The 15,973-nt window shown below is 51.1% G+C and overlaps 2 protein-coding genes across 8 annotated transcripts in view; both read left to right on the plus strand.

Annotated features, from left to right (window-relative positions):
• Positions 1 to 632: 632 nt before the first annotated feature.
• LOC118714889 (sialic acid-binding Ig-like lectin 14) overlaps positions 633 to 15,973 on the plus strand; it is a 66,802-nt gene continuing 51,461 nt past the window's right edge. The window contains exons 1-7 of one of the 7 annotated variants that reach the window (XR_004986707.2): positions 636 to 816; positions 899 to 1,318; positions 1,532 to 1,807; positions 1,983 to 2,027; positions 3,708 to 3,981; positions 4,045 to 4,180; positions 4,363 to 4,479. Coding sequence is in view for 5 of the 7 variants with exons in the window: in XM_036430357.2 (XP_036286250.1) it covers positions 774 to 816; positions 899 to 1,318; positions 1,532 to 1,807; positions 1,983 to 2,027; positions 3,708 to 3,965; positions 4,045 to 4,180; positions 4,363 to 4,459 (1,275 nt within the window). In the remaining 2 variants the exon portion in view is untranslated. Of the gene's footprint in view, positions 817 to 898; positions 1,319 to 1,531; positions 1,808 to 1,982; positions 2,028 to 3,707; positions 3,982 to 4,044; positions 4,185 to 4,304; positions 4,884 to 15,973 lie in introns of those variants that run through there. The other 6 variants (XR_004986706.2, XM_036430357.2, XM_036430359.2 and 3 more) reach the window with 6 other exon arrangements.
• LOC118714885 (sialic acid-binding Ig-like lectin 5) lies at positions 10,034 to 15,141 on the plus strand. Its single transcript, XM_036430351.2, has 9 exons — positions 10,034 to 10,082; positions 10,165 to 10,584; positions 10,799 to 11,071; positions 11,296 to 11,343; positions 11,622 to 11,876; positions 11,963 to 12,247; positions 12,683 to 12,782; positions 13,842 to 13,917; positions 14,632 to 15,141. Exons 1-9 carry the CDS (start codon positions 10,034 to 10,036, stop codon positions 14,824 to 14,826), a joined length of 1,701 nt encoding a protein of 566 aa, XP_036286244.1. The 3' UTR covers positions 14,827 to 15,141.

Here is a 15,973-nt window from a genome sequence, read left to right on the forward strand (position 1 = left end):
GGTGCCGGGAGGCCCCAGGGTCACTGGTGGGGCCCACAGTTCTTGTTCCCCCTGATGTGTTTGCCCCTGAGAACGAACCTTCTCCAGACCCAGGCGACCTCAGCCACCTGGACCCTCGGCCTGGGTGCCTCAGGCTGCTCCCACGATGTCATAAAGATTTGGTTCTTGCTGAAACTGGTTTGGCTCAGTGGATAGAGCATCGGCCTGTGGACTGAAAGGTCCCAGGTTCGATTCCGGTCAAGGGCATGTACCTTGGTTGCGGCCGCATCCCCAGTGGGGGCTGTGCAGGAGGCAGCTGATTGATGTTTCTCTCTCATCAATGTTTCTAACTCTCTATTCCTCTCTCTTCCTCTCTGTAAAAAATCAATAAAATATTAAAAAAAAATAAAAGATTTGGGTCTTTGGTCGGCTTAAGGCCCCAGTGGTCTCTTTCCCGTATAGACATGGTGCCAAAGGGAGGCGCTGCCACCACGGGACCTTAGGATCCTGAACAAGCCTGACCCCAGCCCACTAGCTCAGAGTGCCCATGTGTAACTGTGGGGGAGGGGGACACAATACAGTTCATCACTCCCACACCCCCCTTCCCCCTTCTCACCTCCCCCTTGCCCCTCCCCCTGCCCGTCCAGCCTGTGGAGGCCAAGTTCCTCTTCCAGCCTGGCCACAGTCTCTCCCCCAGCACTTCCTGTTGGGGTGTCCTAGGCCCCGCCCCAGAGCTGGGCACTTCCCTCCCTGACACAGGGACCTGCACCCGCTCTGCTCGGCCAGAGGCAGATATGGCGTGTCTGCTGCTGCTGCTGCTGCCCCTGCTGTGGGGTGGTGAGTGTGCTCAGGGACGGGGGCTGGGATGTTGGGGGAGGTTCAGGGGCTGCATCTGAGCCTCTGTGTTTCCCTCCATCAGGGTCCCTGCAGGAGCAGCCAGGCTATGAGCTCCGAGTGCAGGATTCGGTGACGGTGCAGGAGGGTCTGTGTGTCCACGTGCCCTGCTCCTTCTCCTTCCCAAGGAGTTCGGTGACTTCCTCTGCCAAAGTCTTCACCTACTGGTACCGGGAAGGGGACAGAACACACCGTGATGCTCTTGTGGCCTCGACCAACCCATATAAACCAGTGAAGCTGGAGACCAAAGGCCGCTTCCTCCTCGCAGACCCCACGACCAACAACTGTTCCCTGCAAATCAGAGACGCCAGGTGGAGTGACACAGGACGCTACTACTTCCGAGTGGAGATAGGATATCCTGGATATGATATCCAAGGATATCCCCAAAGATATAACTTCCAAGGATATACTTACCAAGATAAGAAGCTGGATTTGCAGGTGACAGGTAAGGCAGGGGCCCCAGAGAGGACCCAGGGACATGAGACCCGGTCTTAGAGCAGGAACAGGACACTGGACACTCCTGTCCAGGCCTTGGGCCCTGGGTGATGGGAAGAGACACGGGGCCTGGGGTGAGCTCTGGCCAGAGGTGGGGTCTCTCTTAGGGACCCACTCTGAATCCTCACTCTGGAGCCCAGGCACCTGCCTTTCTCCCCCGCAGCCCTGACAGAGAAACCCCACATCCGTATTCTGGAGCCTCTGGAGTCCGGCCGCCCCACACAGCTGGCCTGCAGCCTTCCAGGGGCCTGCGAAGGGGGACGACCTCTCACCTCCTGGGCAGGAGCCGCTGTCGACTCATTGGACCCCCAGAACCTCAGCTCCTCAGTGCTCACCTTCACCCCGAGGCCCCAGGACCATGGCACCAACCTCACCTGTCAGGTCCAACTCCAAGGATCTTCGGTGGCCACACAGACAACCATCTGGCTCAATGTCTCCTGTGAGTGATGGAGGGGTGGCTGGGTCCCACAGGGCAGAGGGATCCAGAGGGAGGTCTAGTCCTGGGTTCCCTTTCTCAGAGGATTTTGCTGAAGTAAAACCCTCCCCCTCCCACATTGTGACCCCCGGGGCAAAGGGCAAATGCCCCCTCCTGTCAGCACATTTTCCCTCCCCAGATGCTCCTGTGTTGATGATCAGGCTTTCCCAGGGAAACAGCACAGGTAGGAGCCATTCCCTCCTCTCTGGGGATGAAGGGGGCGGGGCCTCTGCCAGCTCAGGCTCAGGGCCTGGAGGTGACACCCTCCTCCCTCACCCTGCAGCCCCCTGCGGTGGGTCTGTCCCCTGCTCCCTCACCAGCCTCTCACACCCACGGGGCCACCATAGCCTTTGGCTGCACCCTGTTCCCTTTTGGACATCTAAGTTTACTTTCCCTCGAGGCGAAGCACAAGCCACTTGCCATTTATCACCTCCCCCGTGTCTAAGGGGGTCGCTCAGCTTGGTTACCTCACCTGCAGGCTGTGCAGCCCACCTGCACAATCTCTCCCATCTGGGGGCACTCCCAGTCCCAGCCCCCAACCCCTGGCCACTGCTCACTTCCTGTCTCTACACAGTGACAACCCCAGGCTCTGCTTTGTCCTGTTCCTCTTTGTAGAATCCCCATCTGCCCTCCCTGCTCAGATCCCTGTCCTCCTTCATCTCTGATCCCGTCATTGTCTCCATGAGCCTGCCATGTTCCCATTCCTCACTTTCCTGGGCATGCTCAGTGCGTCCCAGGTCTCAGCCTAGGGTCTTGTCCCATCTTGACCATCCCTGATGCCCCCCACAGCTTTAGTCCAGCCACAGATCTGCATAAGTAGGCATCTCTCTCTCTCTCTCTCTCTCTCTCTCTCTCTCTCTCTCTCTCTCTCTTTTAAATTATCACCAGAGGGTATATTTCTATTTGTTTTCAGAGTGAATGGGAGGGAGGGGAAGACCACACACACACACACACACACACACACACACAGAGAGAGAGAGAGAGAGAGAGAGAGAGAGAGAGAGAGAGAGAGAGAGAGAGAGAGAGAGAGAGAGAGAGAGAGAGAGAGAGAGAGAGAGAGAGAGAGAGACATTGTGTGAGAGAGGATGAGAGAGACACATTGATGTGGGAGACACACATCAGTTAGTTGTCTCCATACCCCTCCTGGGGATGGAACCTGCAACTCAGGTGCCTGCCCTTGATTGGGAATCGAACCTGCAACCCAGTGCTCTAACCACTGAGTGACACTGGCCAGGACTCAATAGGCACCTCTTGCTGGTGCCTTTTGCCCCACTTAACCCCGTGTGGCCTGACTCACTCTAGATGACTCCCTCTCTCACCAGCCCTGCCCCATCAGCAACTGTAAGAAACCTCTCTTCTCACATCACTCCCTTCTTCTGCCTTCCCTGGTCCCCAGACCCCTTCCAGCCTTGTCCTAGAACTGGGGCCCCATGGCCTCAGCCTGCTCCTCAGCCTCCCTGCCTCCAGTCTCATCGCCTTGGTCTCGACCCCAGGCGCCCACCAGGATCTTTCTAGTCTGGGCACCGGCCCTCTGCCTCCCTGTGTACAGCTCCCTGCTGCTCTCTAGGGAGCCCAGGGCACAGCCCACTGCCCTCAGCGTGGCCCTCGAGGCACCAGACACTCTGACTCTGCCTCTTCACCACCATCATCAAGTTCCTGGTGCTTCTGGGCCTTCTGAGACTTTGCAGGTGTCTGTACATCTCCTCTCACCTGCCAGGCTGCCTCCATTCTTGAAGCATCTCCACCTGAGGGGCTGCCCACTTCTCTCATGTACACCCTGAGCTCAGTCCCCTTTGTCCTGGGAGCCGGGCCTGAGCAGCAGGGTCACTGTCTCTTGAGCCACCTTCTGTGTTCCTCTCCCCAGCCCTGAAGACTGTGAGCAACCACACGTCCCTGTCTGTCCTGGAGGGCCAGTCCCTGCTCCTGGTCTGCGAGGCTGACAGCAACCCCCCTGCCAAGCTGAGCTGGTCCCAGGAGGGGAGACCCCTGAGCCTGCCCCAGCCCTCAGCTCCCGGAGTCCTGGAGCTGCCCCATGTGGGGGCTGGAGACGGAGGGGAGTTCACCTGCCGGGCTCAGCACCCGCTGGGCTCCCAGCACATCTCCTTCAGCCTCTCTGTGCAGAGTGAGTTGCAGGACAGGTGTGGGTGCTGTGGGTGGACTGGGACCTGGACAACACATCACCCTTCTCCCGTCATCCCCAGGCAGCCCGCACTCCTGCAGATGTGTGACTGAGGAGCAGCAGGGCTCCTGGCCCTGGGTGATCACCCTGATCAGAGGGGCCCTCATGGGGGCTGGCTTCCTCCTCACCTACGTGCTCACCTGGCTCTACTACACCAGGTGAGCTGGCCTGTCTCTTCCGGGGAAGCTCAGTAATTGGCCCTGAGGTCCAGGTGGGGCCGTGCTGTCCGGCTCTGCCTGGAGTGGCCCAGTCTCTGACCTGACACCGGTGTTGGTTCCGCAGGAGTGGAAGCCCCTGAAACATGAGGCAGAGCTCCTGATGGATCCTCCCTTTGTCTCAAGACGGGACTGAGGTGTGGACACCAGGCTAGAGGGACCGTCCTGGAACGTCAATGTCACCTTCTCCCTGGAAGCTCTTTGCTCACCTGTCTCACATGAAACCCTTGGGTTTCATTTTGTGGAAGTGACTGAGTGACCACAAGGGGAGTCAATGCCATGGAGAGAAGACCTTTATTCCTTTTACCTCCTGAGAGGAGGGGCCCTCTGTGCCTGGGGAAGCCCTGGATTTCCTCAGGAAGCAGATGCAGGTGCAGGGCAGCCTAGCGAAGCCTTTATTGAGGTTTCCACGTGACCATTGATTTTGCTCTGTAATGTCGGTGGGAGTTTCTTGAGGCCAAATACATCTGGATCTCCTCTCTTTGTTGTTGCTGTTGTTGAACGTGTTTGAAGTAAGGATTTTGTGTATTCCTTGTCATTATTCATCAATTGGCATTTATATCTTTTCTTATTTAAAAAATGTTTTTATTAATTTGTGACAGGTAGTTGGAAGGAGAGAGAGAGATAGGAATATCAATGATGAGAGTCATGGATCACCTGTTTCCTCCTTTCTCCTACTGGGGATAAAGCTGTCACCCAGGCATGTGTCCTGACCTGGGCTCGAACCATGACCTCCTGGTTTATAAGTTTACATGACACTCAACTCCTGAGCCACCCGGGCTAGGCTACATGTATTCATGAATAATAAAAAAGTGCAATATTTAAAACAATTCGCCTCAGTCACACATCTGCTTTCAGGTATATAATATACTTCCCCCCCAACATTAAGTACAACTTTATTACCGTATATTTCCTAAGATCATTCATGGCACATTGCCCCTTAATCCCCAAATATGCAGTTAAAGGTGTTTTCAGAAATGACTATGAAACTGAGCTAAAATAATTTCAGAAGTCAAGTAGATCTTGGCCAGAGAGCTGCTTAATTTCTCATCTTCTATAAACAGCTTCACAAATCATTTGGAAAATCAGCCTATTATAGATGTACGCATAATAAACCACATTTCCTGTCCATTCTTGAAGTTGAACTTTCTCAAGAAATGATTGAACAGCACCTGTCTTTGAAGATGGCAGTAAGGCCTGACCCTAATAATCAAGCTCTGGTTCTGTGTTGGACTGGTCAGGAGTCACTTCCTCCAGCATCTTCATCAATGAACTTAAGTGATTATGCGTTAGTATTACCTTCTCTTTTAGCATTCCATTTTGTCACTGGAAAGGCAGAAGTGACCTTTCAATGCACCCAGGGCAGCATGGGTAGAATGCAGATGGAAACCAATGGGAATCTCACAGGAACTACAGAATAAAAGGTTGTAAGTGCTGCCTTTGAGTAAACCTTCGATGCCAACAAGGAAGGGAGCTTCCAGAACAACGTTATTTGTGACCCCGAGAGCGATGCTGCCGCGGCCGAGCAGCCATCTTCCGGCCGCTGCCGCAGCCACTGCCCCGCCTGGATTTCAAATGCCCGTCTCTCCACTTTGTATTATTATGTTCATATGTCTTACATTCATAAATTTGATAAGCTTTAGAGAACATTCATAACTACTTGGATGTAGACAATTAATTTATTTCCTGATTTATTGAGATAGTTTGTTAAACAGAATATATACAAGCTTAAAGTATGCAATGTGCATATTTGATACACTTACATAGTGAAGAGATTACCTCAAAAAGATTCATTAACATTTCCATCCTCTCATAACTCCATTGTTATGGTTATTATACTGATGATGTAAAACCATAACAGCTTTCAGGTATATAATACAATCCTCTTCATTGTAGTCATCATGCTGTCCAGTCATCCCCGGGAATTATTCATCTTGTAGCTGAAAGTTATTCTTAACTAACATCTCCCCATTTCCTCACCCCCAGCCCTTGCATCACCATTCTACTCTATTTATGTGAGTTCAGCTTCTTCAGATTCTACTGTGAGAACATACTCCAGGAAAACAATGACTACTTTAAAACGCAATCCTCACAGTTATGTTTCTCTCATGCAGTTCTAGGTTTCTATCACAAAATCACTTTCCTCTATGCAAAGAGGGACTCAACACGTATTACAGCCCTACATGTAATACCCACAATCATAGAACTCTTAGAGGATAACATAGGGGGAAACCACAAGACATTTATTTATTTGCAATGGTTTCTTGGATATTTACATGAAAATCACAGAACAGGGAAGCAAACATAGGCAAGTGGGACTGTGCCCAACTTCAAAACCTGAACACAAGAGGTCACTATCACCAGGCTCCAGAGGCCACCTGCAGAATGGGAGAGAAGATTGTATCTGTTAAGGAGTTAATATCCAGCATATATTACAAACTCATACAAGACAACATAAGAAACCCAAATAGCACAATTGAAGAGGGCCTAAAGCTTGAAGAGACATTTCTCCAAAGGTGATATATAAGTGGCCAGCAAAGTCACGAAGAGAAACACAGCATCAGCAATCCTACAGAACTAGAAATGGAAGCCCTGGCTGGGTAGCTCAGTTGGTTAGAGTGTCTTCCTGATATACCCAGTTTGCCAGTTCCGTCACAGTCAGGGCACATACAACAATCAACCAAGGAATGCAAAAGTCAATGACTGTCATGAGAGATCACCTCACACCCTTTAGGATGGCCACTATGAATAGAAACCACAGAAAATAACAAGTGCTGGTGAGCATGTGAAGGAACTGGAACCATTCTGCACCTTTGGTGGGATTGTAAGAGGGTTTACTGGCTACAAAAAACAACATGGCATTTCCTCAAAAAAATTAAAAATAGAATTGCCATACCATGTAACATCCCTTTTTAAGGATATATATCCAAAAGATCTGACAGAAGAACCTCAAAAAGACATTGGCACACTCATATTTGTAGCAGCATTATTCACAATAGTCAACATCTGTCAGCAACCCAATGTCCATCGGTGCATAAACGCATTAGAAAAGGTCATGGCCAGCTGGCATGGTTCAGTGTTTGAGTGTCGACCTAGGAACCATTCCATTCCTGGTTGTGGGATCCATTCTGAGTGTGGGGCACACCAGAGGTGTCTGATGAGTGATTCTCTCTCATTGTTGATGTTTCCATCTCTCATTCTCCCTTCCTCTCGGAAATCAATAAAAATATATTTGAAATAAAAGGTCAGATGTCTTAGGCTGTTCAGAATATTTTAACAAAAGACTATAGTCTGGTGATTTATAAATAGCAGGAATTTATTGGTCCAAGACCTGGAGGCTGGAAGTCTTTCTCTCCCCTAAACCTCCCTCTCTTCCACTCTCTCTAAATTCAATGAAAAAAAAAAAATCCTTGGGTGAGGATTAACAAAAATAACAAAACAAAACAAAAAAACAAACAAACAAAAACCAAACAGAAAGAAACAAAACAAAAACAAAAACAAAAACAAAAAAAGAGGGAAACATTTCAAATAAGACAACATAAGAAACCCAAATAGCACAATTGAAGAATGGGCTAAACCTTGAATAGACATTTCTCCAAAGATGGTGTCAAATGGCCAACAAAGTCATTAAAAGAGACTCAACATCAGTGATCCTAAAGGACTATAAGAGAACTCCTTAGACCTGTAGGAGTCTTGCTTGGTGTATCAGTGCATTAATATTCAAAGCCCCAAATCAGATTCCTACACAGAGAAGGAAGGAAGGGTGAAGGGGCATAGTAGGCCCGCGGTACAGAAAAAGATGGGTGAGGTGTAATGATACACAGCTCCAAAGGTCACTCACCCAAATTTTGCATTCATAATTTTATGTCAAAAGTTTCACCCCCACAAAAGTTTGGTCATTAGCTTATTTGGAATATACACAGGCACACACACACACACACACACACACACACACACACACACTTACACACACATTCACGCACACACACACACTCTCCTCTCCCTGGGATGAATTCTGTGGCCCTTCTTGAATGTGCAAATGGTTGCTTCCTTCCCCCAGTTCTTTCCTGTGGGTTGCTTTAGGATGGGCCTTGTGCTCTGAGGTGAGTCATCCCCTGGCCCCTTGTCTGTCTCTGAGGCCCATCTTGCCTGACACAGGTTATGGGGAAATTTCCCCTTCTGCTTTTCTGACTGTACCTTGTGGCTTGGAGGGATGGAGAGGAGGAGGAGGAGGAGGAGGAGGAGGAGGAGGAGGAGGAGAGAGAGAGAGAGAGAGAGAGAGAGAGAGAGAGAGAGAGAGAGAGAGAGAAATGTCAATCTGAGGGACAAACATAAATTCGTTGCCTCACATACTTGCCCTGAGCTGGTATGGAAACTGAGGTATGTGCCCTGACTTGGAATTGAACCTGTAACTAATTTGCTGTAGGGACGATGCTTCCATTATGGAACCATTGGCAAGGGCTATCTATTTCCACCTGAAATGTCCTCCCAAACAGATTTGTCTTTCCTCTAATAAGGAAGTTCATAGTATATCTTTGTGATGGGCATCTCTGACTATTTCAGGAACATCGTAAGTTTTGATGTGCCCATGGCCTCTTTCTAACAATCCTGTCTTTCCTTGCTCACTGTGCTGTATGGACGCATTTGAGTTTTGCAATTTGATTTTGTCCTAGAAGCCTTTCTGACTCTCTTCTGAAGCCCCTGCATGTATCTGAATGTATTTGTGGATTTTTCTATATAGACACACTCCTTGATGAAGAAAGTCAGCTTTCGTCTTTCAAATTTTCATAGTTTTTACTGATTGTGCTTGCCTTGCTGGACTCGGACCTGGTGCTGCTGTGTGAGGTGTGGTGCTTGCTGAGCACACCCTCTATCCCGCCAGGGGAGCCTCCTGCATCCCTAGCTGACTGTGAGTGTTATCCTGAAGGCTCCAAGGTCCCCACTCCTCCTTCTCCCCCTCCTCGCTCATTGGTTCCTCTCTTGAGATTCCATCAGTCAGGCCCAGAGAGGCACACAGAAGCCCCACCATGTGCTCCAGCAGCGGGAATGTGATGTCAGGGTTTGTTATGCCTGGGTTGGAGCACAAATGGAGCAGAAAGGGAGCACTTCTATGAGCCCGGGTGGGGCTCTGAACAGGCACCCAGCGATGAGGGGCCATGAAGGTTGAATTTCATTAGCTCTCAGGGGCAACGTTGCTGGGGTGCTGAGGTTTCCCCAAATGGGGCGTCCATTTCCGATGGAGTTTGTGCGCCCTCCCTGTCCCTCAGATCCTCGGACCCTTGAAGCCAACACAGGTGCATCCCATGTTCCCAAGAACCATCTGAGCAAAGGCCGTTAACACTCAGCTTTGCCCTGGGTTCCCCCCTCCCCTGCACTTGGGTCTAAATTCCTCTCTCTTTGCCAGCATTTAGTCTAAAAAAATATGAAAAATTATCCTTTTCCAGAATGTTCAACAGTTTCATCTGTAGGGTGGGTCCCCTTGAGTCACCAGGACCAGCTCCTTCTCCACTTCAACCTCCTCTGCAAGGGGATCACTTCCAGATTCACATTGGACAAGCCACTCCACCTCCTGGGACCTCAGTGCATTTACCTGCTGTGTCAGATGGGGAAGGGGAGACAGGATGATTTCTCAGCCACCTCACCCCCCAAGTCTTGTGGAGGCCAAGTTCCCCTTCCTTCTTGGCCACAGTCTCCCCCAGGACTTCCTGTTGGGGTGTCCTTAGCTCCACCCCAGAGCTGGGCACTTCCTTCCCTGACACAAGGACCTGGACCAGCTCTGCCAGGCCAGAGGCAGATATGGCGTGTTTGCTGCTGTTGCTGCTGCTGTTGCCCCTGCTTTGGGGGGGTGAGTGAGCCCAGGGAGGGGGGCTGGCCTGGTGGGGGAGGGGGAGAGGCTGCATCTGAGCCTCTGTGTCCCCCTCCATCAGGGTCCCTGCAGGAGCAGCCAGGCTATGAGCTCCGAGTGCAGGATTCGGTGACGGTGCAGGAGGGTCTGTGTGTCCACGTGCCCTGCTCCTTCTCCTACTGGAGGAGTTCGGGAACTTCCTCTGGCAAATTCTTCACCTACTGGTACCGGGAAGGGGACAGGACAAACCGTGGTGCTCCTGTGGCCTCGACGAACCCAGACAAACCAGTAAAGCAGGAGACCAAAGGCCGCTTCCTCCTCGCAGACCCCACTACCAACAACTGTTCCCTGCAAATCAGAGACGCCAGGAGGAGTGACTCAGGACGCTACGACTTCCGAGTGGAGATAGGATATCCTGGATATAATTTCCAAGGAAATCCCCAAAGATATAACTTACCAGGATATAGTTACCAAGATAAGAAGCTGGATTTGCAGGTGACAGGTAAGGCAGGGGCCCCAGAGAGGACCCAGGGTCATGGGACTCGGTCTTAGAGCAGAAACAGGATGCTGGACACTCCTGTCCAGGCCTTGGGCCCTGGGAAATGGGAAGAGACAGGGGGTATGGGGTATGTTCTGGCCCGAGATGGGGTCTCTCTCAGGGCCCCACTCTGAGTCCCCACCCCTGGAGCCCAGGCACCTGCCTATCTCCCCCGCAGCCCTGACAGAGAAACCCCACATCCATATTCCGGAGCCTCTGGAATCCGGCCACCCCACACAGCTCACCTGCAGCCTGCCAGGGGCCTGTGAAGGGGGACGACCTCTCACCTTCTCCTGGGAGGGAGCCGCTGTGGACTCACTGGACCCTCAGAACCTCCGCTCCTCAGTGCTCATCCCAAGGCCCCGGGACCATGGCACCAACCTCACCTGTCAGGTCCAAGTCCAAGGATTTTCGGTGCCCACACAGACAACCATCCGGCTCAATGTCTCCTGTGAGCGATGGAGGGGTGGGCTGGGTCCATGTGAGCAGTGTGGTGGTGTGCGTTTGTGTGTGTGTGTGTGGAGGCTGAGGTAACCTGAGAACACTCATGCATGGATCTGCATGTAGGTGGGGAGTGGGCCAGATGGACTGCTTCCCCCATTCCCTGTTCCCACTACTCCTCCTTGGGATTGGGGTGACTTCCATCTGAAGTGGGGCCCTGTCTTTCTCTCCCAGATGCTCCTCAGAACCTCACCATAGGCTTCTCGTTTGGAAACGACACAGGTAGGATAGAATCCCTCCTCTCTTGGCTGGGACCTGCCCGGTGCCCTGGTGGGGCAGAGGAGGGAGCAGGAGTTTGAATGGGATCAGACATGGGAAGGGCTAGGATGGAAGTCATCATCTCAGGACCCTATCTCTGGTAGGAGCCTCACCTGTGTTCCATCTCTCTCTCTCTCTCTCTCTCTCTCTCTCTCTCTCTCTCTCTCTCTCTCTCTCTTTCTCTCCCTCTCTTTCTTCCCCTCTCTTTCTCCTTCCCTCCCTCAAAATCTTTCTCCTCAAAGCCTTTAAGAATCTGCAAAACACATCCCTTTCCATCCTGGAGGGAAAGACCTTGAGGCTGCGCTGTATGGCTGACAGCAACCCCCCTGCCAATCTGAGCTGGTTCCAGGGGTCCCCAGGCCTGAACTCCACCCGCATCTCCACCACCGGGATCCTGGAGCTGCCTCACGTGTGGCCTGCACAGGAAGGAGAGTTCACCTGCCAAGCTCAGCACCCACTGGGCTCCCAAACTGTCTCTCTCAGCCTCTCTGTAGACTGTGAGTGTGGAGACCCCAGGGGGCAGGAGAGATGTGTTCTGGGGAGATGAGAGCCACCGCTGACCCCTTCTCCTCGCTCCCCACAGACCCCCCGCAGCTTCTAGGACCCTCCTGCTCCTGGGAGGACCAGGCTCTGTACTGCCGCTGCTCCGCCAGGGCCCAGCCGGCCCCCTCCCTGCGCTGGAGGCTGGACAAGGGACTGCTGGAGGGGAACCACGGCAATGCCTCTCATGTGGTCACCTCCAGCTCAGTGGGGCCCTGGACCAACAGCTCCCTGATCCTCCGTGTGGGTCTCAGTGAGGGACTCAGACTCAGCTGTGAGGCCTCGAATATGCATGGGGACCAGAGCGCCTCTCTCTTGCTGCTGCCAGGTCAGGGGTCTTATTGGGGGCAGAATCTTTGGGTGAAAGGAGTGGGTCAAGTAGAACGTGGAGCTGGGGGAGAAGGGCTGTGGCTTGGGCAGGAGGGATTGCTAGGACAGGACCCTCCAACTCTTACTCCCCCCTTCCCCCCAAATATTTTTATTGATTCCAGAAAGGGAGAGGGAGAGAGAGATAGAAACATCCATGATGAGAGTGAATCATTGATCGGCTGCCTCCTGTATGCCCCCCCACTGAGGATCCAGCCCACCACATGTGCCCTTGACCAGCGATCCAACCAGGATCTCCTGGTTCATAGGTCGACGCTCATCCACTGAGCTAAGCCAGGCTCTGGTTGAGCAGAACCTACAGCGGGTTCTGGGAGGAAGAGGGAAGAGGAGAGACCGAGTCCTGGGAGTGGGTGTCTCATGCCCCTCTCCTCTGCAGGGAAGGTGGTGTCCCAGGCAGGAGTGGTTCCTGCAGCTCTTGGAGGTGCTGGTGCCATGGCCCTGCTGTCCCTGTGCTTGTGTCTCATCTTCTTTTGCATGTAAGCCTCTGTGGGGGGAGCCGTGTCATGGGGGTTTGGAAAAGGTCATGGAATTTCACCAACACAAAGCTTAGTATCTCCAGGGGGGAGGTGGAGAGGGGAAACTGCTTTATGGAGGTAAAACTCCGATGTATTTAAAGTGTACAGTTCAATGGCTTTTACTTCAATCACACAGCTGTGCACCCATCACCACAGTCACAGTTTGAAACGTTTTCATTAGCCTGAAAAAGAAAAAAAAAAAAGAGATAGAAACTCATAATCCTGTATTTTCATCCTCCTCTACCTCCCCCAACCCCAGGCAACCAGTATTTCTTGTTTCTCTAGATTTGGCCATTCTGACATTTCATAGAAATGCAATGATATAATACATGTTTATTGTGACTGACCTCTTTCATGTAGCCTGAGATTTTCAAGGTTCATGTGTCAGCACTTTATTCCTTTTTATTTACAAATACACTGAGTGGCCAGATTATTGTGTTCTTTGCACACATTAAGGTGGCCACTTAGTGTGTGTGTGTGTGTGTGTGTGTTAGAGGCCCAGTGCATGAATTTGTGCACAGGTGATGTTCGGCCAGCCTGGCCAGGAGGAGGGGACAAGGGTGGTTGGCCGGCCTGCCTGCTGGTGGAAATCCTGGTGGAGGGAACAATTTTCATAGTAGCTTTTCATTATATAGGATATAAACTGAGTGGCCAGATTATTATGTGTTCAGAGATCATCATAATCTGGCCAGTCTGTGTATATTCCATGATATGGATGGAGCATATTTTATTGTCCATTCCTTCACTGATGGACATTTGGGTCCCTTGGACTTTTTGGTTACCATGAATTACACTGATGATGGCTCATGCACAAGTCTCTGCATGTGAGAGGGGCCTTGGTGATGAACATTCAGTCTTGGCCAAGCGCCTGGATATTTCAGGGGGATGAGGTCCTCACCTGCATGTCAGGAGTGTTTCCGTGTCTGGTCTCAGGGTCTGGATGCCTCTGTTGTCCATCAGGGAGTGAGACAGCTGCCCACCTGTGCCTGAGCCATTCTAGCTGCTGACTTCTTCCCTTAGAGTGAAAGCCCGAAGGAGGCAAGCCTCTGGGAGACCAAAGGTGACGAATGATGAAGACCCGGTCATGGGCACCTGGGTGAGTAACATGGGTGTCTTCTTATGTCGTGTAGGGGGCCCTGGGCATATCCATTCAAGAAGTCCACACTGAGCTTCTCTGCATTTCACCACACCCGCTTTTCTGTGGTCAGCTGAACAGGCAGCTGGGAGTTGACTTCCCCTTTATTTCCCGGAACCCATGATCAGCCTCCTGCCCCAGCCACACTGACCACTGAGCCCACCTCACCTCTCTGATAGGCCCAGGCTACCAGAACCACCTCCCTAAAACGTGTACTTTTTACCCATAGTGGGCATGTTCCTTCACCTCCCTTTACAGCAGATTCTCTATCTGTAAGTGGGGATAACTAGAGTATCATGCTTACTGGGTTTCTGAGGGAATGAAATATGATTAGTAGGCCTTTGATATGGTCTAACCAACATCTGCAATAATCTAAAAAAAAAGAAAAAGAAAAAACAGGCTTGAGCTGGAAGGAGTATGGTCTTCGAGATGCAAGTCCACCATTCTCCTAGGTTGCAGTGCCTGAATAAGTCTCTTTCATTTCACACCCAAAGAACGAATCCCCCAAAAAACAAGCAAAAGAAATGTTTTTAATGAATGAGCAAATAGTCGAGTCTATGAGAAGTGTATGTGCCATAAGAAGATGAATGGTCAAACTGTTCCACCAGCCCAACTTTTCTTTGGGACCATGTCTGCCTCATTCCTCTCTGACGCCCTTCCTTCCTCTTCACTCAGGGTTCCAAGAAAACTCTGAAGCCAGATGGGCCCCCAGACCAAGCGTCACCTGCAGAGAAGGGCCCTGTGTCAGGGGAGCAACAGGAGCTCCACTATGCCAACCTCACCTTTGAAGGCATGAAGCCACGGGAGCCCCGGGACCAGGAGGCCACCATCACCCACGAGTACTCAGAGATCAAGCACACAGGCAAATGAGGACTCGCTCCGAGCTCAGTCCTGGCCAGAGGCACCACAGCCTCTTGTGAAGGGGAAAGAAGTCCAGGACTCATGGCTGAAGCATGAGGAGACCTTGGGGCCTGTTTAACATGAACAGGTGAATGAGCATCCCCAGGCAGAGCAGAAAGAAGACGGGTGATGGGCCGGCTCTCTCCAGCTCACCTGCACCTGTGTTTCAGGTGAGCTGCACCATGACGTTGTCTCTCACCCTCCCGCTCCCTCCAGAATGTCACTTCCTGGATTCTGGCATATTGTCTAAGGTGGTCTGGGTTTGCTAATAAATCCCGTCTTCTCTTGGTGCTATGGGTGGCTGTCTCCCAGATTGTACCCCAACTGACGAGCAATGACATATTACGCAGACCACATGTTAGTCTCCTCCTCCAGGTGTATTTCCCGTCGCCTGTAGCAGGTGGGTCACTACAATCCCATCAAGGACTGAGGGAATTCAAAACCAGGCTTCTGGCCCTATTGCGGCTCATCTATTTTTTAGTCTTAACCACAAGATGACGATGTTTATGGGGGAGCCTCCGCCTTGGCAAGACCTCTTTTTGGGCCCCATGAGATTCTTCCTTTTTTTCTTCTTCCACCTTTTTATTGATTTCAGAGAGGAAGGGAGAGAGAGAGAGAGATAGAAACATCAATGATGAGAGAGAATCATTGGTCCTATGCCTCCTTCGTGCCCCCTTCCAGAGACTAAGATTGTAACATGGTATATGCCCTTGATGTGAATCAAATCTAGGACCCTTCAGTCCTCAATCCCATGCTATATCTGCTGAGCCAAACTGTCTATGCCTCCATGAGATTCTTGAATCTAGCTTCTCTGTGACTACTCAGAGTCAGCAATCTATTTGAATAAAAAAGTGGCTCCAAATACTTGTCTCATTGCTGTTGACTTCTTGCTTCTTCCATCTTCACTGTGTGAATTTTCTTTTTGTTGACTCCAAACATTAAAAAAAAAATTTATCCATCTTTCCAAGTCTTCCCACCCCCCAACTTGGCCTACCTTGCTCTGTTCTTAAGGACAACTATCTCATGCTGTGGTCCACTAGGGACACAGAACCATTCCACACTCTGAATATTTAAACTTTATGTAGAATAAATTAAAATTTAGAATTTATTTGCGTGA

Source organism: Pipistrellus kuhlii, unplaced genomic scaffold (assembly GCF_014108245.1).
Source record: "Pipistrellus kuhlii isolate mPipKuh1 unplaced genomic scaffold, mPipKuh1.p scaffold_m20_p_108, whole genome shotgun sequence".
In the NCBI taxonomy this organism is placed as follows: Eukaryota; Metazoa; Chordata; class Mammalia; order Chiroptera; family Vespertilionidae; genus Pipistrellus; species Pipistrellus kuhlii.